Raw genomic sequence first — 21,669 nt, 5'->3', positions numbered from 1 at the left:
TCACCTGGTCAGTAGTAGCGCTGGGTGAAAGAATGAAGGACAGAGATACACTGACAACGAAGGAATGTCACGTTAGCAGGGTCCGATGCTTCGTCTTCTCGGTGACAGCTGGTGGTTTTCTTATTTCCTCTGGAGTTTCTTCTACATGGGACTTTTTCCTCGCTGAAAAAAAGTCTTCTACATTCGGTATTCCTTCATGTCTCGCATTCCTCTCTCTCTCTGTCCTCCGCCCTCCTTTCTGTAGCTGTCAGAATTACTGTGGTGTGTTTCAAGAGAGGGGAGGCTCCTCCCTTGTCTCCTCCCTCTTTCTTCTTATCTGCCCTTATCTGCTGCCTTCGCATCTTATCAGTGCACGAGCGTGACTCTACTTGCTGCTTACACCACGAGGAACCTCATAGTAAAGATTACGCACACATGAGCACCACATTTTCCAAGTGATTCACCTCCGCACCAGTTCATGTTCCCCTCAAATTTCTCAATCAACTTCCGGCCTCGATGACCGGATCAAACGGGGAAAATGTTTAACAGAGATGTCTATCAACACAAGAGCTGGTTAATACTGATAAACGCATACACTCACATACTTGCATCTAAGTGCAAGTACCACGCCAAAGCCAGATACCATCCTTCATTTATTTCATTCCCAGCCAGGATGAATGGGATGTACACTCACCAGCCACTTTATTAGGCACATATGTTCAATTGCTTGTTAACACAAATAGCTAATCAGCCAATCAAATGGCCGCAACTCAGTCCATTTAGGAGTGTAGAGGTGGTCAAGACAACTTGCTGAAGTGCAGACCGAGCATCAGAACGGGGAAGAAAGGGGATTTAAGGGACTTTGAACGTGGCGTGGTTGTTGGTGCCAGACGGGCTGGTCTGAGTATTTCAGAAACTGCTGATCTACTGGGATTTTCACACACAACCATCTCTAGCGTTTACAGAGAACGGTCCGAAAAAGAGGAAATATCCAGTGAGCGGTCAGTTGTGTGGACGAAAATGCCTTGTTGATGTGAGAGGTCAGAGGAGAACGGGCAGACTGGTTCCAGAGGATAGAAAGACAACAGGAACTCAAATAACCAACCAAAATCTCTGAGGAACGTTTCCAACACCTTGTTGAACGTCTGCCACGAAGAATAAAGCAGTTCTGAAGGCAAAAGAGGGTCCAAACTTTTACTACCATGGTGTACCTAATAAAGTGGCTGGTGAGTGTAGAATTATTCATTTTTCAGGTAGTTTTGAGCAGCTTGCAGGAAAAGCATCCAAATCCGTAGCTGTTGGGAAGCTGTTGTAGTTTGTGAGGTGCTCATGCGGCACAGCCGTTAAATCACTGTTTAAACTTCTCTCTGATACGTGGGTCTGATGTCATGCTGCTTTTATCCAGCACCATCAATTGTAGATAAGGCTCTTATACTTAACTGGTGTTTTCACTTTGCAGTGGCAACTGGTGGTCAAGTTTGAGTATTACGTACTATGGCAGGGACAAAATAAGCAAAGTATGAGGCCCTGGAACATCCATAGGAGTTTTTCTAACAAACTAAAGTCCAGTAATGAAATACAATTCTATGTTATTCTAACCTGGATACATAAAAAAGGCATCAAAATAAATCACCAGCAAATTTGTCTTGTCCACAAATTAGACAAGCAACAATCGACTAAAATATATGTTACTGGCATGGCGTCCACAGTACAGCCGTCATTAATCTGTACATGAACGCTTTCCATAAAGTCAGTTGGAGGGATTTGGAGGGTAAAGTACTTCTCTCACTTTGTAAAAGGAATTGTTGGTCTAAAAATCAAATTAACATGATTAATCGCTTACCCCAGATGTGGTCGGTCACCTGTGCTTCTTTAGTTTACGATGGGAGATGCTAGGCTAAAGTAATATTTAGAGAGCGTAGGTTAAGGCTCTTATACTTAACTTACAGTGGCTACTGTTTTTATCTTGGTAGTCAAGTTTGAGTATTAAGTACTATGGCAGGGACAAAATATGCGTATAAGCATGAGGCCGTGGAACATGGAACAAGTAGCTCAAAAGGGAAAAGGAGTCCGTTTTAAAAGGTTAGTGTTCCTTCAAAATTCATTCAAAAGACTTTCAGTGCCGACATACACTGAGAATATAGGAATGTACTCCACTTTTAGGTCCGTTTAAAGCAAGAATATTTCTGTAATCCATATTAACAACAACCAGATAAGATCTTTTAGCTGGATTCTAACAGGGAATTCGGACTTTTTCTACACAATTCATAAAACGTGTTCCACATTTCTACAGAACCCAATCATTGAGATGTAAATAAAGTCATTCTGGGCACTTTAATGGGAAAAGGTTCCTGAAACTAATTGACTGGGATTTTTTTCAGCAGGCAAACATATTATACATTATTTATTATTATTATTATTATTATATATATTATAATAATCATAATTATTATTATTATTATATTGTTTATTATTAGTAATATGAAAAACAACGTCTGCAGCATCAGGCAGCAGCGTACTTGTAACCATTTCATGTAACAACATTCTGTGAATGGTAGCTTTACATTGATGCCTGGTTCCCATCACCCACCACTGTGAATTCTGACTCATTGGAACGGAGAATTTCACATCAAACCACTCAGAATTACTTTGTCTACATGCAATTATTGAATTGTACAGTCAACTGGAAAACCAGAGAAATTCCTCTTTAGCACAGTCTTATAAGGAAGATTTGAGTGATGGAGAGTTTCTTCAGATAATCTAACTCTAAAGCTAACACTAGAGCTATCTGAAGCAACGTCATACTAAGTATTGTGCACAAACCTCAGTTTGTTAGTGCAAAGGAAGGCACACATTCCAGGGTACTTACTTGTCTTTGTAAATAATGCTTTTTTCCAGTTTGGTGAAATAATGACTAAAGTAAAAGTATTTTTACTAAAAAGACAATTCAGTCCAAATTGTTTCCAGCTACAGGAATGAAATAAAAACAATATCATTCGTCAGATTATGATAATATTGTGTGTCTGAAACGTTCCTCAGTAGCATCTTTTATATTTCCACATATCTTTTTTTTTTTGGACTAATTTAAATGATGCGCTCAAGATTGATAAGCAATAATTGGTTGAGAGACATGCCAATTGTTATGTTACAGTCAACTGGCTAAGCAGCACTTCAGAAGAGGCAGGTCTAACGTGTGAACTTTCACATTAAAGCAAACCAATGTAGTATTCTACTAATACACACACAGTTCCCATGATGCTTTGTGCATGCTTAGCCGGTCTATATTTAATTAAAAAAGCAAGTAACTGCTTTCGGTTGCATGTTCAGTATGCATAATAAAGTCCACAGATTATGTGAACTGTTCAGCAGGTAGTGGTTTTTGGCAGTGTTAGATAAAAACACCCAGCTTTGTTTCTTCATTAATAACCCCAGGTGAAATTCTGTGGCTGAGCACAGCTGTGCTCGAGGGCTAAAAGAGCATATCTTTCTCTCGGAAAATAAAGCAGTTATTCTCTCCTCTGCCCTGACTGCTGAGTTATAATAAGCTTTATTCTGTGCACGAACTTTGAGTTATTTAAGGTTTTTCTGCATACCCCTACGTTACAATGGTGTCAGAATTGGTGGAGAAAGTGGCAACGAAGAGACGATCCCAGCGACGCCACAAGGGATGTGGAAACATTAAGGATCAGGGCTCGCAGGTCGAGGAAGATCACAACACCCTGATGGTATCAGTGGAGAACTCACTGGTTGAGTCTGTGAGATGCCCTTGGGCTGGTAGCCTTCAAAAAGGGGCGATGGACTCCTAGACACTTCAAAGACTTTGTCAGGTAAGACTGATATGCCATGACCTGCCATGGTTCCCATAATGTTTTTGCAAGCTTAATAGGATTGTATCTAGTTAAAAAGCTTTTCAGGGTTGCGCTCAGTTTGCATCTTAATGCTTAGTTGTTATGTGAACTGTTGAGCCGGTTAGGTAGGTACTTGGTTTTAAAGGTGCGGGTTGCCATCGCCCAGGTTTGTTTCCTGATTAATGCAGACAGGATTCTCAGGCTGAGCACGGGCATGCTAGAGAGCCAGAACAGCATATTTAACTTTTCTCTTTAGAACTTTCATTTTCATTTTATTAAACAGAGCTTAAATTGCTCAAACGGTCAAGGAACGCCTATTTTCTAGCTAATGCTAGCCCTAGTCGTTAGCCTTTAAAGAACTAAGTTAGGTTACAGTGTCGCTGCAAACGTTTTTGGCTCCATTATTTGTTTTTATTTCAAATGAATAACTGAACATAGGTGTTTTTCATAGTTAAATCAAAATTTCATTTATTAAAAAGTCATGTTTTCAACCGGAATGGCGAATACATGTCGAGCATGTTGGGCATGTACTTGTGCACAGACTCCTAGTTATTATTATGAAATAATGACTGAAGTAAAAGTAGAAGTACCTTTCTAAAAAAAGAACTTGAGTGGAAGTACAGATGTAGAAAAAAATACTGAAGCACTGGGTTCCCTATAGAACCGCAGTGGAACTTCTTAGTACATCCAGCATTTATCGGCATAGGAACTGCTTGTTAAGACTGTAGTCTTCAGCCAGTCAGAGTTGTGACTAAGGCAATAGAAAAGCCAAAACGCATTACAAAAAACCCCCAAGAACCAACAGAAACTCTTAATGGTTTCTATGTTCTCATTAGGGAGATGAATGAATGATAAGTGGGCATTCCTGAGGTGGGCGTTCTTGTTTTACAGAAACACCTTTCATTGCACTTCGACTCTATTGGGGGAATTCCTGCCTTACGAGGAGTCGCAGGTATGCCCAGCAAGTCACTTGTGGGTCTATTGTTCACTTCACACATTTCTTCAAGTGTCACTCAGGTTCAAACCCAGACAGTTCAGGTTCAATACTACTGAAATTGTGGTCAAACTTACACTGATGGTTTGCTCATCTTATGTGGAATAATACCACATAGTGTGCGGAGGTGAAAGTTAGCTATAACCGCAGCAACACCATTCACCATTTTCAGTTCGGAGGACTCACTTTTGTTTTTCTAGACTACAGTAATACAGACTGAGTTCTAAACCAGATCAATCTGTCTGCATAAAACAAGTGAAGGTCTAGATGCATTTTGAAGGAGTTTGGGCTTGTATTTATGGAGACTGGTGACAATCTAAGCACAGTGTCTGTTAGCAACCTTAGTCTAGTATCTCCCGTTGTAACCTAAGGACGCCTTGGCTGGTCGACTTCATGATTAAATTAAATCATAAATTAATCAATGTTCATAGGAAACATTCTCACCCATGACTATCAAGACAACATGTGCACTTCCCCTAAGTGTTTTGGATGCATTCAGTATTTCTAAAACAAGCCCAGATTCAGATCCATCCCTCTTCGTCTCATCCTACGCTGCATTGTCGTCACTCTGGTCAGCAGCCACAATGGTCCAGGCAGTAGTTCGGGCCTAGGGCCTGTCGGGATCCATAGTCCAACCTCCACCCTGGGTCTCGGACGTGGTATTACGTTACAACTAATTAATTTTTACATTAATATTCTTATTTTAATTTAATCTGTTTTCTAATATTAAAAAGGTTATTAAATCAAAAGATTAAAAACGTTCTTGCATAGCATAAAAAGCAACACCGCCGAAAAGTTTAACAGTTTTGTTGCAAGAATGGAAAAGAAAAAGGCTTTTATTAAGTTTCAGGTGACAAGTCGGCTTCCGGAAAGTTCCAACACAATACATCAGTTTTTATAATGTTTTTTGAATATGGTCAGTGCTCCTCCCCGGGGCACTCTCTTCACTCCTCCTCTCCGACCATCCTAGGGTTCCCATTGGCTATCATTATATTCGCTATGTTAAATTTACTTTTTGACCCCTCTATGCTTTGTCTGACAATGACCGTTTTTACGGCTCTCCATAACGGGCCGTTTTAATTATTTAAGAGTTATGACCAAAGCTAGCTTGCTTTTAGAGAACAGGCCGTATTTCTTACATGCCAATTTCTGCTTATCTCTCAGAGCTTTCTAAGCAGTGTCTGGCATGAACGCCCCTCGCCTGAAAGCGTTAGGCCTAACTTTCCTACCTAATCTGACAGGCCCCAGCTGTGAACCACTCAGGTCGGGGTGTTGGCATTGCATCAGATATGTCCATTCGTGCTCAATGCATAGCAGACCCCTTTATTTCTTTCAGGACTCTTCTGCCTTGGCTTTGCTCCTCCTCCACTTCCTTCAGTTGTTCAGGCCATCCATGTGGTGGTTTCACACTTTTCACCCTTGCAGTAGATAAGGGTTAAGCACTTTCCTTCTTCTTCCTGCTCTGCTGACTTGTTTCCTCGTTTAGACCACATACCAGAATGGTGAAAATCTCACTGCTCTCTCACGTTATGCTGGTTAATTAGACTTTCTCTTCTACTTTAGATAGCAGTCTGTAAACAGTGTTGCTTGGACCCTTGGTCTTTGGTAGTATGAGTTTCAAGTCCACTGTACAATTCTACAGCATTTCATCCAGTCTTTACTTCTTCACTCCGCTATTTACTGAGAAAGCATCGGCAAGTGTTTGGGTCGAAGGTGCGCTTGACATCTGCCCACTGCTCACTAGAAACTTGGAAATGTTCTTTTCAGGAGGTCATACACTGTGCCAAAGACAGCATTTCGGACATGTCCCATGGTCGCTAAACCTGGATGGTTTTGGTGCCATCAAGCTTTGGGGTTGGCATGGCCACCATTGGGAAAAGAGCATGAACGTCTACAGGTGGAACCTTGGTTCTGCTCCTGGTTCCAGCCCAGAGACCCCTTCAACAGCTGTATTCGCTGTCGGAGCAAAGCTTTGCATCTCCGTTTTTGACATTTTGGACTTTTTTTCCAGAATTTGAAAATATTAGCAGCTCTTTAAAACATGCTAAAATTTTATGATGAATGGGCTTTAAAAATAAAAGCACAAAAATGGCTTGAAAACGAGTTTTCAGAACATTTTCGAGATGCAAGGTTTTGTTCTGACAGCAGCAATACGCAGGAGCAGGGAGGGGTATTGCGTCAGCGGGACCAAACCCCAGAGCCTGTTCAATGCCCTCATCATTAATTAAAGAAGGGTCTTTCTTACCTTTCATCCTTGCGTTACATTCTCTCAATAAGTCAATACTAAGTGACCAGTTTAGTCCAAAAGCACCGGGACTTAAGTCATTCCATAATTTAATCTGCTCTGAATGAACAGGACTCCATCAGGAAGCGCCTAAAGACATTTAGTGTTGTCTATTTGTTGATGCTTGTTTGCTTGTTGGTTGTGCTGGGTTGTGGGGTAGTTTGGTGGGTTAATTGTTTACCTTGCAGGAGAGCTGTGTGGTTAGAAGTGCGGCAATTCTCCCGCACTGCTACGCCGATGCCACAATGTTGGCAAAATGACTAGGACGATAACACCAATACACACGCTGAGCAATCATAACATAGGGTTATCAAAAAAACAGTCACATAATTTACAGGTAACCACCATGACTATGAATATGATATGTATTCCTGATACGTGCATTGCGTTACATCCCAGCCCTGCTTATATGTATCCTGTAGATTACTTTGGTACCATGCAGAAAGTTAATGCTGTTTGATTAGAGCAAAATATTTGATTAATCTAAACAGCGTGTGCTCCCAGGAGCAAACAGCATGTAACAGCGTAGAGTTAATTAGATAGATCACATTGCCTACTAGAGTCTCCATCTGCTGGTGTACGTTATGTAGGTCATGTTTACTGGATCTACAGAAACAGAACAGCGCATGATTAAATTAATCAGATTTCAGTATCACAATCAGCAATTTTAAAAGACGTTAACATTTTTATGGCTATAACTAATCTGTATCATGAACCCAGAGACAGTTTACAATACGGTGAATGTTTAAAGGTGCCGTGTCCCACGTTCCTCTCACATTTTAAGTCCACCTCTGTAGTTCATGTACCAAACACACTTGCAAATCATTTCTACACAAGCATTTTCCAGCTCCGCTTTCCACCTTTCCAGCTAAACGGACTGTTTTTTGTTGCTGTGGCAGTAAGACGGAGGTCAATTTTTAAAAAATTTTGAATCATTTATGCCAACTGCGTTTTACACACTGTGGAATTAGACCTCCGCATTTAACCCATCCGTGCAGTGAAACACCCACATACACACACACACTAGTGAACACACACACTAGAGGGCAGTGAGCACACTTGCCCATTGCATTGGGCAGCCCTATCCACTGCACCCGGGAAGCAATTGGGTGTTAGGGTGCCTTGCTCAAGGGCACTTCAGTCAGGTTCCCTAACCTCCAGCCCCCTGTTCTGATTGGCCGCCTTGTATTGTGGCTCATTCAGAAAGCAGCTGAGCTGATATACTCCTAATGATTTGAATGCGAATGTTGTTGGCTACACAGGTGGGTATGTGCTGCTTTTTGTGACATCACAAAAACAAATCATTCAAAATGGGCTGTTTTGTTTTCAATTTATGGATGGGGTGGGGGGTGGGGTGTAAATGGCTCCAAAAAGCTCCAGCTCCAGTTAGCAGATGACTTCCAGAAGATCATTAGTTTGGACCTAATGCTTAATCTTCAGTTCTTTTATGTAGTCCATAGTGCAGGTTATTGCTCTCCGTCCTCCATCACACCTGATGCAACTCCGTTCATCAACACGCTTGCTCAGGTGTGCAGAAAGAGGGAATTCCTTAAACCGTGCTGTGCCCTCAAGGATCGCATTATGAGAACCTGAGCCTGCTTGGCCTGTTGAACTTACCTTGTGATGCATTGTGTAATAAAATAGTAATAAATTATGTCATTCATCTGAGTGTGTGTCACCTGGAACTATTGCTATTATTATTACTACTACTACTTTAAGAGGGTAAGACATTTTTCATGGTGTAAATACATTTCAGCTTTAGAAAAAAGCATTTACACCATGTGTACCAGAACATTGCACCTTCAAAGGGGAATTCCACCAATTTATCTACATTTATGCATAATAAGTGGTCAAAATTTAAGCAAAGTCAGTGGTTTGATGTGAAACTGGTGGTTTTGTATAGTGAATAAAATGTACTTTTATTTGTCTTGCAGACATCTTGATCCCTGGTTCCTATCACCGTCACAGTAAAGATATCAGAGCCAGGGAGTTTCTCTACAGGTGAGCTCTTCAGAGAAACCACTCTGAATGAATTTGTTCACATCAAAAGGACTGGATTATTCCGAAATTTTGAAAAGTTGGTGGAATTCCCCTTTAAAGACGAGTTTTATTAACGCTACATTAGCTACGTTACATTAGACTTTCATTGTCGAAAACCGAGTTTTCTACAAGTCATTTACTTCGAAATGTGTCAAATGTGAACGAAACATGTTCAAAAAAGCAAATAACCGTATTTTAGGCTGAAGCCTTTACTTTGAAGTGCGTCTACAACCAAATGACGCCTGTTCCACAGTTACATGGCCAGCTAGCGTTAGCTGAGGTAAGTTAACCAAGACGCTGCAGGGCAACATCAGGTAATAACAACGAACAGCTCTGGGTCATTTCTCAGCCATTTACGGTACAGTTTAACATAACAGCCTCTGTATTAATTCGGAAATCGACCATTCAGCAGATTAGCGGCGTTGATAAACTCAGATTATTAATCTAGTCAGTTTTATTTGGGGTGCTGCGTTTACTGTTAGCTTAGCTTAGCTTAGCTAACGCTAACTGACGAGGCTGAAGTCGGTGCTATTCGCCAGTTGCTTTCTCGAACTGTCCCGTTCCACCTTAAATGGACCAGCAGTGAACCTACGTTCCGGGGCCCATGGCTGCAGCGGAACTGCAGCACCGTTTTAAGGTGGAACGGGAAAGTTCGAGCAAGAAGCTGGTGAAAAGAAGCAGCTTCGTGGCTGACCTGACGCCACCTGGCTGCCCACCGTTCTGGTCCGTTTGACAGCTCCAGTCATTCAGGCTGACACTGGTCTCATATGTGACTCGAGACGTGATCATACGAAGAGAAACGGGTCGGAAACTTTCGACAAAGGACGGTGAACAGCTGGCCAGCTAACGTTACCTGACATTAGAGAGCGATAACAAACTAAGCTAAGCTAACGCCTTGTTCTTTCAGCGCGGACAAATCCGTCGGTTCGCCTCTTATTAACCATCTTCGGTTCGGGTTTACTCTGTGCCGACGCTCCCGTTCATTTTCCATGTAACGTTAGTAATGTCAGATGGAAGTAGCTTGCAGTGGACAGGGTATGTTGTTCTGTCTTTCTTCTAAATGAAATCTTACTTGTATGACCCTGTCACGCTGCCAGCTGATCCAGCAGCATCATCCTTTATTCTCTGAGGGAACCTCTTCATCACTCCAGTGTTTTCTGTCTTTATCATTTTTTCCAGTGTATTTGAGTCCTGCCTTATTCGGGAGATCCCTTAACTACTTTTAGTGCCTGCCGATGGAGCTGGCACACAGTCTGCTGCTCAACGAAGATGCCTTGGCCCAGATCACAGAAGCCAAGAGGCCAGTCTTCATATTTGAGTGGCTGCGGTTCCTCAATAAGGTTCTTGTAGCTGCCAACAAGGTGAGATTGTGCTTTTCACAAGCGGTGAATAGTGGACACTAGTCAGGAGTTTAGAGCATCACTGTCACTCTTCACTAGCGTGTCCTCATTTTATTTGTTCACCATATACGTTGTTGGGATTGGGCTTTACACAGAGAAGAAATATCATCGCCATATTATGATGAATACCACCTTTATCAGGTCTTATTTGTTAGAAGAAGGTAGATGACAAGTTAACACTGGTACCATTTAAATCAGGACTGTCCTGAGCTTTTGTTTGGGGGGGGGGGGTGGTATGTACATATGTACATTCACCGGCCACTTTATTAGGTACTCCAGTGAGCGGTCAGTTGTGTGGACGAAAATGCCTTGTTGATGTGAGAGGTCAGAGGAGAATGGGCAGACTGGTTCCAGATGATAGAAAGGCAGCAGGAACTCAAATAACCAACCAGAATCTCTGAGGAACGTTTCCAAAACCTTGTTGAAAGTCTGCCATGAAGAATTAAGGCGGTTCTGAAGGCAAAAGAGGGTCCAAACTTTTACTAGCATAATGTACCTAATAAAGTGGCAGGCGAGTGTATATGTGTTCCCTTATTGAACGAGGCAAGGGGCTTAGGGTAATTTTCTGGTGGGCCATATCAAACATCATCATAGCCAATTAGGCCTGCTTGCTGTATTTTGGGCCGCCCAGGTTTAAATGGAACATTTGGCATCACAACGATTTAAATAAGTGAAGCAAGTGATACACAAACTGTTTCAGTTTCAGTTCTTTAAGAATGTTTCTTAAACAGCAAAACGGCAGAAAAGCAGTTTACTTTGCCCTAATTTGCTTTAAACAATGCGTTCTTGAATAATGAATATCAGCCAGACAAAATAGTTTTTAGTAAATAAGGAAAACAATGAAAGCCGTTCTTGGTAGTGGACACATTTTAGTGTTTATCTAAACTCTCTAGGAAAACTCTCTTTGAACAGGTTGATGTGAAGGAGAAGCAGAAGAAGCTGGTGGAGCAGCTCACTGGGTTGATCAGCAGCAACCCTGGTCCTCCGACGCGGAAGCTCCTGGCTAAGAATCTTGCTACTCTCTACAGCATCGGCGACACCTTCACTGTCTTCCAGACTCTGGACAAGTGCAATGACATCATCAAGAACAAGGATGACACTCCGGCATATCTGCCCACCAAGCTGTGAGTTTGCAGCTTGTGCCTTCCTGTTGCCACACGAACATATGTTTGCACTTTCCTGCCACTACTGCTTCTTTACTTCTTAAATAGACTGTTAGTGTGGTGCGGTAAGTCACTTGTTGTTTCCTTCCGGTTACTTCTGCGTATGTGGGCAGCTGCACAATCTTATTGCATTTATACTGCAGAATTTCAGCAGTTGGCTTTTTGACAGGGTCATGTAGAAGTTGAGGTCCAACCAATATGTCTTGTGGCTAATAATATCTTCATTGATGACTTGCGGTTTTGCTTCCGTTGAGGGAAATGTTGCCGATAACTTGGGAATAACACTGATATCACCAGAATTGAAACTTGCTATCTGTTGATGACGGGGCAGAGCCCATTAAATCTCATCCCCTGTTTAACCACATGACAGCAATACAAACTGATCTGGTGAATTTGAACACAGAACACCACAATGGTTAAAATCACAAAATGATGCAAAATGTATCCAAACTAACATGCAATAGCACAAATAAGTTCTTTCTTCAGAGAACTGATGAAATAAAGATGTAAAAACACAGAAACCAACACAGCGAAGAATAATAGGGATCTCCACCTTGAGTCCAGCAAGCCTTTTTGACATTTTGAGTGGTCAGCCCAATGTGTCAGTGAAGGACTGTTCAAATGAAACTTGTAGACTGCAAAAAGTAGAATCTAAAATTTAGATGCGGCATTATAGCAGCCAAATCGATCAGTTGTTGGAATGTTTAGCTCCCTAAAATCAGCACAGATCACAGCATTTTCATATTGGACCAGTACTAGTAGAGGCTGCTTTCTAGTATTGGTTCATGGCTGCTATTTTAGTACATAAGCAAACCTGTAGCCCTTTCAATTCTCCATTCCCAGAAAGTGTTGTGCATGAACACAACTTGACAGTTTTTTGACCACAATACTGCCCAGTAGCAAAAGAAACAAAGGTGAAATTCAAAAGAAAGTAGGCTCACTAAAACTGTTTACGTCAAGGTTCGGAAATAAAACGGATAGTTGTGATTTCTGTGTTGATATTGATGTTGGAACAATCTAGTTTCACTTTAATATTAGTTATCGTCATGACCAGCTATCCTAATGTCATTTTTTCCTGTTTATTTCCGTGCGTTTTCTTGTTGCAGCGCTGCAGTGGCTTGTGTTGGTGCCTTCTACGAGCGAATGGGCCGCATGTTGGGCAGCTCTTTCCCTGAAACCATCAACAACCTTCTAAAAGCCCTGAAGAATGCAGAGGTATGTATGCATATCTTACTGAATCTCCATGAGCTCATGACTCATAACGAACCTAATGATTAGCTCCCGAGGTCGATCAGACATGTTGGAGTGGAGAAGGAGCTGTTTACAGGAGTGCTATTAAAAATATCAAAAGGGAAAATGTGCTTTCAATTCATGAAGCTTACAACAGATTTTGTCATGACAGCAGTTCAACACTGTCAGCTGGGATATACTCATTAAAGCAATTATTTAAGCGTAATTACACAGCAAACAGGCATGGAAAGAGTACTGAAAACCCCTACTGAAGTAAGAGTATTGTTACTGTATTGTTGTTATTGTAGTGATAATATACTTGAGTACAAATAACTCTTTACACCAGTAAGAATAAATAAGGTGTTTATTTGCATGTCCACAGTGACATGCTGGAAAAATATGTCATGCCAAGGACTTTGCTACATCACTGGAAGTAATCTATACAAACAAAACTAAAGCCAGGCATGATGTTACATGAGGAAAAAAAGTCTGAGAGGCTGATCACAGTGTGCTCTGCTAGTGCACATTAAAAATAAATAAATAAATAAAATAAATCTGACTATGACAGTTAAGTGATACTTTATTAATCCCACAAACGGGGAAATTCCACCTCCGCATTTAACCCATCCGTAAAGTGAAACACCACATACACACTAGTGAATACACACACACACTAGGAGGCATTGAGCACACTTGCCCGGAGCCGTGGGCTGCCCTATCCACGGCGCCCGGGGAGCAATTGGGGGTTAGGTGTCTTGCTCAAGGACACCTCAGTCATGTGCTGTCGGGCCTGGGGATCGAACCGGCGACCATCTGGTCACAGGGACAGTTCCCTAACCTCCAGCCCAGTTTGTGGGGAACCTGTCTTAGACTATACTTCAATAATCCCAGCCTCATACAGCTGTATCTCCAACATTGCCACAAAACCATGGCTTTTCTTTCCACCAACCAAATTTTACAATAGTTTATCAAATTCAAATCATAATAAAGTATAGACATATAGAGTGGTATTCTGCTTGTTTCAAAGACATTCAAAAATCAGCGAGAAATATTTTATGCAAAATGACTTGAAAATTACTTATTACAGGCAGTGTCTTCTCTGAATGCCTTAATGCTAAAGTCTTCTGTTGTTTTTTTTTGTATTGTTTCAGTCTCAGGGTCGTGGTGAGATCCTCCTTAGCCTCCAGAAGGTTCTGAGCGGCCTGGGCGGTGCTGCTGCGTCCTGCCACAGAGACATCTATAAAAATGCCCGTTCTTTACTCACTGACCGGTCAATGGCTGTACGCTGTGCTGTGGCTAAGGTCAGTTACAGCTTTTAGGATCATTTATCGTTCCTTTAGAGAGAGCCCACTGCTTGCATTAAGGTTTGTTTTCTTTAGTGTGATGGAAAGTTTGAACACTCACCAACAAATTGCTTTGATTGGCAATTAGATTGCCAGATATAACTCACTTCAATGCGCTCAGGAAGCCTGCATCAGTAATGTTTGTATATATGAAGGTGAGCCTTCAGCTGTAATGGAGGAGGGATTAATAGCTTCTGTCCATCACAGATCAACCGTTTACATGCACAGAACGCTACATGACACACTAAAGGAAAGGGGGAAATCAGAAAAGCTATTATACGTTCATTGAGACCGAGCAGGACCGACTGGTCATGGTTTTGTTTTTTTTCCTTGCAGTGTTTACTCGAGCTGCAGAACGAGGCTGTGTTCATGTGGACCACTGAACTGGAGAACGTGGCCACACTGTGTTTCAAAGCTCTGGAAGGCTCCACATACGGTGTCCGCGTGGCTGTGTCCAATCTGCTGGGGACGGTAATGGCTACTGCACTCATGCCCAAACAAGCTGCAGGTGAGCGCACAGTATGTTTTCTCTTTTATCCGAATCAAATGATGGTTGAATTATAATGATTATTTCTTTTTGTCTGACACATACACACTGGCCACTTTATTAGGTACAGTTGCTTGTTAACACAAATAGCTAATCAGCCAATGACACGCCCACAACTCAGTGCATTTAGGCATGTAGAGGTGGTCAAGACAACTTACTGAAGTGCAGACCGAGCATCAGAACGGGGAAGAAAGGGGATTTAAGGGGCTTTGAACGTGGCGTGGTTGTTGGTGCCAGACGGGCTGGTCTGAGTATTTCAGAAACTGCTGATCTGCTGGGATTTTCACGCTCAACCATCTCTAGGGTTCACAGAGAACGATCCGAAAAAGAGGAAATATCCAGTGAGCGGTCAGTTGTGTGGACGAAAACGCCTTGTTGATGTGAGAGGTCAGAGGAGAATGGGCAGACTGGTTCCAGATGATAGAAAGGCAACAGGAACTCAAATAACCAACCAAAATCTCTGAGGAACGTTTCCAGCACCTTGTTGAAAGTCTGCCATGAAGAATTAAGGCAGTTCTGAAGGCAAAAGGGGGTCCAAACTTTTACTAGCATAATGTACCTAATAAAGTGGCCGGTGAGTGTATATAGATGCTCAGTGTTTAATTAGTTGGAGGACCTTTATTAATTTTGCCCAGTCTTTTGTATTAAGCTAAGAACTTAAGATAGGACTTTTCTGTGATGTGGCATTTTGACCATCATCCCCATAATTTACTGCTATCTGTCCTGGACGTCATGGTCCATTGTAGAGTGCGTTTGTTTTTCAGTCAACAGTGTGTTCTTATAGTGGCTTTTTTTTTTTAACCACATGCATTGTTGATCTTGTCAACTAATCGTTGTAGAACTGTTGTAGAGCTTTCAGTGTTTTAAAGTGTTTAAATAAGTTATTTGAAGGCATTAACTATATTGTGTTTGTTGTGTGTCAGTAATGCGTCAGAATGTGAAGAGAGCCACACTGGAGGAAGTACTGGAGCTGATGGCCACGGGCTTCCTGCGGGGTGGCTCAGGCTTCCTGAAGAGTGGCGGAGAGATGCTGAAAGGAGGAGGCTCGGTCAGCAGAGAGGTTCGAGTGGGGGTCACTCAGGTGAGACAGCAGACCACAGCTGAGGAACCTCAGTTCTTCACGTGAGGGGTTGATGTTTCATCATGTTGGAAATTTCTTGTGCATAAAGGCACCTAAATTCCAGCCTAAAGCCAGAAGACTCAAACTCAAAACGGCAGTCAGCACATGCTGAGCAAACGCAGCTTTGAGCACTTGTATTTTTTTGACACAGTAGTTTCAAAACAGAGTCTAACTGCTCACCATGTGGCTTGAGTGACAGCAATGCAGCCTCACTTCGTGCTCTGAAATGCAGGGGTGTGGGTGAAACAAGGGGGCTGCCTATGGACTAAAACTCCATGTTTTGGTATTGACATGCATTGACGGTATTTTTTATTTTTATTTTTATTAATGTGTTTTCTGTTTAAAAATTAAACTTATGGTTAATCTAAAGTTTTAAGTTAAAGAAATCAGAAGAGTCTTCTGTAAATGAAGAAGAATTAGAAAAAAGTTGTTAGATAATTACTATATTAATAAATCATTGCATTTACATTTTATTGAAATTCAAATCTGCTTTTCTGACTTTTCCATTGGTTTCAGCAGGAAAGAACGATAAAATTCAAGTCATGATAATTATTTCACCTACAAACACAAATGTGGTGTTGATAGAAAGTTCAGAATCTGCACGTTCGACAGAATTGTTCCTGCTTATGGCAAGCGAGAATTACTTCAAATTAAAATACAGCGTGCTTTTGTTCTGCCGTTTTTTTGATTGATAAAGGTTAAATAGAGCGAAAATGTGCTCATCGTGCGGCTGTCTCTGTCCCCGCAGGCATATGTGGTGTTTGTGACCACTCTAGGCGGACAGTGGCTGGAGCGGAACTTCGCCACCTTCCTCTCTCACGTGCTGGAGCTGGTGGCTCACCCACGGGCCACGCAGACACACGTAGAGGCAGTGTATTCGCGCCGCTGCGTCTCTTTTGCCCTGCGTGCCACGCTGGGCGGCCTTCTGGGGGAAAAAGCCCAAATTGCTGCCGCCAAGGAGATCTGCCAGGCCATCAGCAAGCAGATGAGGGCAGTGGGTAAGGAGGAAAATAGGGGGGAAATATCCGGTTTCAGAGCATTGCAGAGTAAGTACTGTGGGTTTCTAGGTTTGTTTTTTATTTTGTGTGTTCCTCTTTTTGGAATTAAATCTCCTGATTTAAGCTGCGTTGAGGTGGTGTGGTGCTGCTTTTTTTGCTTTCTTCAGTTCGTTCTATTTTTATTTTTCTCTGTCTCACTGATCTCTACTTTTCTGTGTCGTGCTGTCACCAATAGGAGCGTTGTTTTGCCGCTGAAGTGTTTTAAAAGCTGGCCCAGCCAGCTAAACTGGGGCAAACTGTATGCTCACATTTTTGTGCAATGCTTTCTTAGTTTTAGGTTGAGAGCATTCAAATCGTGTCGGTACCAATAGCATTTAGCTCATATCGATACCTGGACTTCCACCAAATTTTCAAAATTCCTATAATTCATTTGCTGAGATGCAGTCGTTCAGAGTGGTTTGGTATGAAATGGTTAATTCTAGAGAAACTTACTGACCCAGATTTCTTTACAGTGGTGGTGATAGGAACCAGTGGTCATGTCTATAACACAAATATGCCCATTTTATCTGAAACCAGAACCTGCATGTCTTCCTATACATTAGTAGATTTTAGTGTTCAGAATTCTCCCTGAATCCCTTAAAATCCCAGACTGGGTATTCAGTAACTACATGTTATTCTCAATCCGAAATGGGTCCCATTTAAGGGGTTAAATACGTCCTATATAGAGATACGATACAGTTTTGTACTATGTCAGAAATGGAAGCCTCTATAGTCTGTTTTATCAATCTGTATTATAATTAATGCCACATAGTTATGGGAAAATCCTTTGAGCACAGTGTCATGCTCTGAAATCATTCAGTAGGACCGATTATGTTACATTTGGGGCCAAGTAAAGCAATTCTGTCTCGTTTAACTTCTAATTTCATGCAACATAACTAGTGCCAGCACGTCGTCTCGTCTGACATATTTGGTATTGACCCAAAACGAGCCTAGTTTTTTACGTGTCATGACCACGTCTTTTGTGTCTTCTTCGCTGTTTTTGCTGTTTTGACATATTTTGAGTGATTTCACATTTTTGTTTATAGGCTCTTACTCTGTGATTTGCTTTGAACCTGAAAAAATCTGCCATGTTGATCACCTCTTTCTCTTATCTGTGTTATTTAGTACTATTCTGCTGTTCACTGGTTGCTTATGACTTTGACACTTTATGCACAATTGCTGTTTCGTGTTTCAGTGGTGTCTATATATAACAAAGTCCAATTGTTTAAGCCTAAATCACAATATTACCATTACGCCATGACATGTTAGAAGTCTAAATCAGAAACATTTGTCTGTTTTGAGATATTTTAATAGTTCTTTTAATATTGCCCCACCATCTGACCAGATATGTTTAAGCTATAACTTTGTGAGAGACACAAGACATCCACAATGACAGTGAATGCCGGAATAATCAGTCCCAATCTCAAGGAACTCATATACATAATCAGATTATTCATAAGTGTATGCTAATTCTGAGTCCTCTTTGCTTGAACCCACTGAACCTAAATTGGTCTCATTGAAGAAACTCAAGAGCCATCTTCTCTCTTTTCATCTCTTTGTCCTGTTGCTGCGATTACAGAGGCGGTAGTGAGTGACAGCAGCGGGGAGAATAAAGGCGGGGCAGCGGACGTTTCGGCTAGTCAGCATGTGATGGTGTGTGCTCTGAAAGAGCTGGGCAGTCTGGTCCAGAGCCTCAGCGCCACGGCCTCTCCTCTCATACAGGAGCCTTCTATCGGTAACATAACTATATGCACACAACTCATAAATAGTGATAGCAGGGATGCAGGACGAGGTTTTAAATTGGGGGTGCAGAATTTTTAAGCGGAATGTACATGACATTCACTACAACGTGATAAGTATGTGATAAGTAAGGTGTGGGTGCTCAGCGGCTGTTAACTTCAATCAACAAGAGTTCGCTTCAGTTCAGAAAATGTATAGACGGAACATAATATATAAACGAGTATAAACCCCACCGTTTATCAAACACAGGTCTTTATTATTCTTTAATAAAATCACTTATTTAAAAAGTCATTTATATTTATTGTAATATTAGTGTTTGTGAAAATAAATGCATAATGATAATCTAATTTTTTCAGGTACCTAAAACGTCTGCGCAACATTATATATGGTAGAATATGTATGTGTTCAGCAGTACTGTACGTACATTACTGCACAGAAGTTTTAGGCGTCTAAGCAAATTTTTAAACAGTTGACCTCAGCAGTGAGTTTATCATGATATACATTAGAATGAAGTCGTATTCATAATTCAAATAAACAGAAAAACAATAAAAAGTAACAAGAATTTCTTGGGTCCATATTTTTCCCTGACACCTTCACAGCCGCCACAGAGACTCGTTAATATCATCAATGACATCATGAGCTCAATTTACTGAAGCACTGATTGGTCAAACCAGGAGCTGCTTTTTAACTACATATAATACTGGGCTTCCTCGAGGAGAGGCTTGGAAATATATCTATAAAATTATATATATATATATATATATATATATATATATATATATATATACACACACACACACACACACACACACACACACACATGCTACAGAGAACACTTCTGCTTATTAATGTGGAGAGATGTTGTGGTTTTGCTGAATTAAAAAAATGAAACATAAAATAAGGCATGTACAAAGGATATGGCACATTTTATATTGTATAGTTTTCCTAATCTACTAAATTCAGCAAATGAATAAATACGTGCAAAAGTTACAGAACATTTTGAGAATTAGTTTGTATGTATATTTCGTGTATATATTGTACTCCTGTCTACCATGTTTACCTCAGGTCTGCTCGAGACTGTGACATCAGTCTTGCTCCACCCCAGCATGGCGGCCCGTCTGGCGGCAGCCTGGTGCCTGCGCTGTGTCGCTGTGGCGTTGCCCTATCAGCTGACCCCTCTACTGGACCGGTGTGCTGAACGCATCAACACTCTGAAGAGCTCGCCTGAGGCTGTCAGCGGCTACAGCTTTGCCATGGCCGCTCTGCTGGGCGGAGTGCACCAGTGCCCGCTGGGTATCCCTCATTCCAAGGGCAAGGTCTGCTTCCCTTCATTCACTGGTCTCTTTCTGGCACTTAAACTGATCATTTCTGTTTCTGAAGACATCAGCATTTCTTTCAGTATCAAAAACTACATAAACACATCTCTTGGGGCAAGTGTGTGACAGTTTAGGTATGCAATTCTAATTACATCCATTTATACGTCCATAGCTAGACGAGCCCTCAGAGCGGCAAACTACAGAAGCAAACCAGGCACCAAGCTTGTGCTCGTCCATCAGCTACATTTGGAGGGGGGGGGGTTTGTGTATATCTGGTCTTAAAGAAAGATCACCATAAAGCCCTTTTCTCACAGACGTCTCACATGATTTTGTTTTGCTATAGTATTATATACTGTGGCTTGTGTAATGTAAAAACAGGTCTAATGGCAGATCGTATATGCTTTTAAATCAGATGTAATTAATTATTGCTGTCTTTTTTTTGCGATGACTTGGCACAGTTTGCTGATTGTAATGCCCTCTCCTGGTGTGCAGTGTTTAATGAATTGATTAATGGCTAATAAATTAGTTTTTATTTCCTCTTTATCAGACTCTACACTTACACTCACGCAGTAGCACCTTTTATTTGTCAGTGAGGCATTGCAGCACTGCATGTGTCATGTTCATGTTCATGTATCATGTTATGTGATTATTGATGAATTCATTTATTTTCTTATTGATCTTTGCAGTAAATATCACTATAAAGCAGCATTGCAAAAATATCAGGCTGTTAATTGTTCCTCACTGTAATATTGTACTGTGTCATTGCTTTAGATGGTAGTGAGTATAGCGGAGGATCTGCTGCGTTCTGCAGCTCAGAACAGTCGCCTGTCTCTGCACCGCACGCAGGCTGGCTGGCTGCTCCTGGGAGCCCTCATGACTTTAGGTGAGTTCAAATGTTTGTAATCACGTGTCATATTGTTTTTGTGCTTTCGTGTGTGTGTGTGTGTGTGTGTGTGTGTGTGTGTATAAAATATGATATATACACATATATACACACACACACACATATATACATACATATATAGTCATTGCACACACAGCCATGCATTCTCTATAGGCATGGGTCGTACTGAAGAGCTTATAGACTTTAAACGGCAACGCTACCCACTCTTCCAACATCATCCCCGTCTGTTCAGGCTCGTCTCTGGTGCGCTACCATCTGCCGAAGATGCTGCTATTGTGGAGAAACGTGTTTCCCCGCTCACAGAAAGAGCTGGAGGCAGAGAAAGCCAGAGGAGACTCCTTCACCTGGCAGGTTACCCTGGAAGGCCGAGCTGGGGCGCTGTGTGGTAATTCTGCTTATATAAACCTCTTCAGTACACTTAGCCTGGAAAAGTGTCAAACTCAGGAGCTTGAGCACATCAGCGTTTACTGTTCTCTAATACACTCATTTATGTCTAATGAAGACATTGGTAATTAGCCGCTGATGTGAATTATGTGTATTACTTCATGGAATAAAACTATGCATTGCTATGGTCATTCAGAGCTGGAGTTTGGCGTCTCTGCCTTGCCCTTCTTCGCAGTAAATGTCTATGTTTAACACTTTAAAGTGACAGTTTGGCGAAAAATCCTATTTGCACAAATTGTGCCTTTACTCCAAATGTAGCTGATGGGTCAGTATATGTGGG

At 41.5% G+C, this 21,669-nt stretch overlaps 2 protein-coding genes across 5 annotated transcripts in view; one reads left to right on the top strand and one right to left on the bottom strand.

The window, feature by feature from the left end:
* Positions 1-266, bottom strand: part of ltb4r2a (leukotriene B4 receptor 2a) — a 28,353-nt gene extending 28,087 nt beyond the window's left edge. The window contains exon 1 of the mRNA XM_017700922.2: positions 5-266. The gene's annotated coding sequence lies outside the window, so the exon portion shown is untranslated. The remainder of the gene's footprint in view (positions 1-4) is intronic.
* A 9,083-nt stretch (positions 267-9,349) lies between these two features.
* The window catches only part of heatr5b (HEAT repeat containing 5B), a 42,113-nt gene continuing 29,793 nt past the window's right edge, over positions 9,350-21,669 (top strand). Inside the window, exons 1-12 of one of the 4 annotated variants that reach the window (XM_017700919.2) lie at positions 9,350-9,425; positions 10,325-10,506; positions 11,458-11,669; positions 12,815-12,923; positions 14,090-14,239; positions 14,618-14,789; positions 15,752-15,909; positions 16,697-16,994; positions 18,565-18,720; positions 19,791-20,041; positions 20,813-20,924; positions 21,178-21,330. In XM_017700919.2, coding sequence (XP_017556408.1) covers positions 10,381-10,506; positions 11,458-11,669; positions 12,815-12,923; positions 14,090-14,239; positions 14,618-14,789; positions 15,752-15,909; positions 16,697-16,994; positions 18,565-18,720; positions 19,791-20,041; positions 20,813-20,924; positions 21,178-21,330 — 1,897 coding nt within the window. In that variant the 5' untranslated portion in view covers positions 9,350-9,425; positions 10,325-10,380. Of the gene's footprint in view, positions 9,460-9,785; positions 10,181-10,324; positions 10,507-11,457; positions 11,670-12,814; positions 12,924-14,089; positions 14,240-14,617; positions 14,790-15,751; positions 15,910-16,696; positions 16,995-18,564; positions 18,721-19,790; positions 20,042-20,812; positions 20,925-21,177; positions 21,331-21,669 lie in introns of those variants that run through there. The other 3 variants (XM_017700920.2, XM_017700917.2, XM_017700918.2) reach the window with 3 other exon arrangements.

Source organism: Pygocentrus nattereri, chromosome 22 (genome assembly GCF_015220715.1).
Source record: "Pygocentrus nattereri isolate fPygNat1 chromosome 22, fPygNat1.pri, whole genome shotgun sequence".
NCBI lineage: Eukaryota > Metazoa > Chordata > Actinopteri > Characiformes > Serrasalmidae > Pygocentrus > Pygocentrus nattereri.
This window is presented reverse-complemented; position numbering and strand designations above follow the sequence as displayed.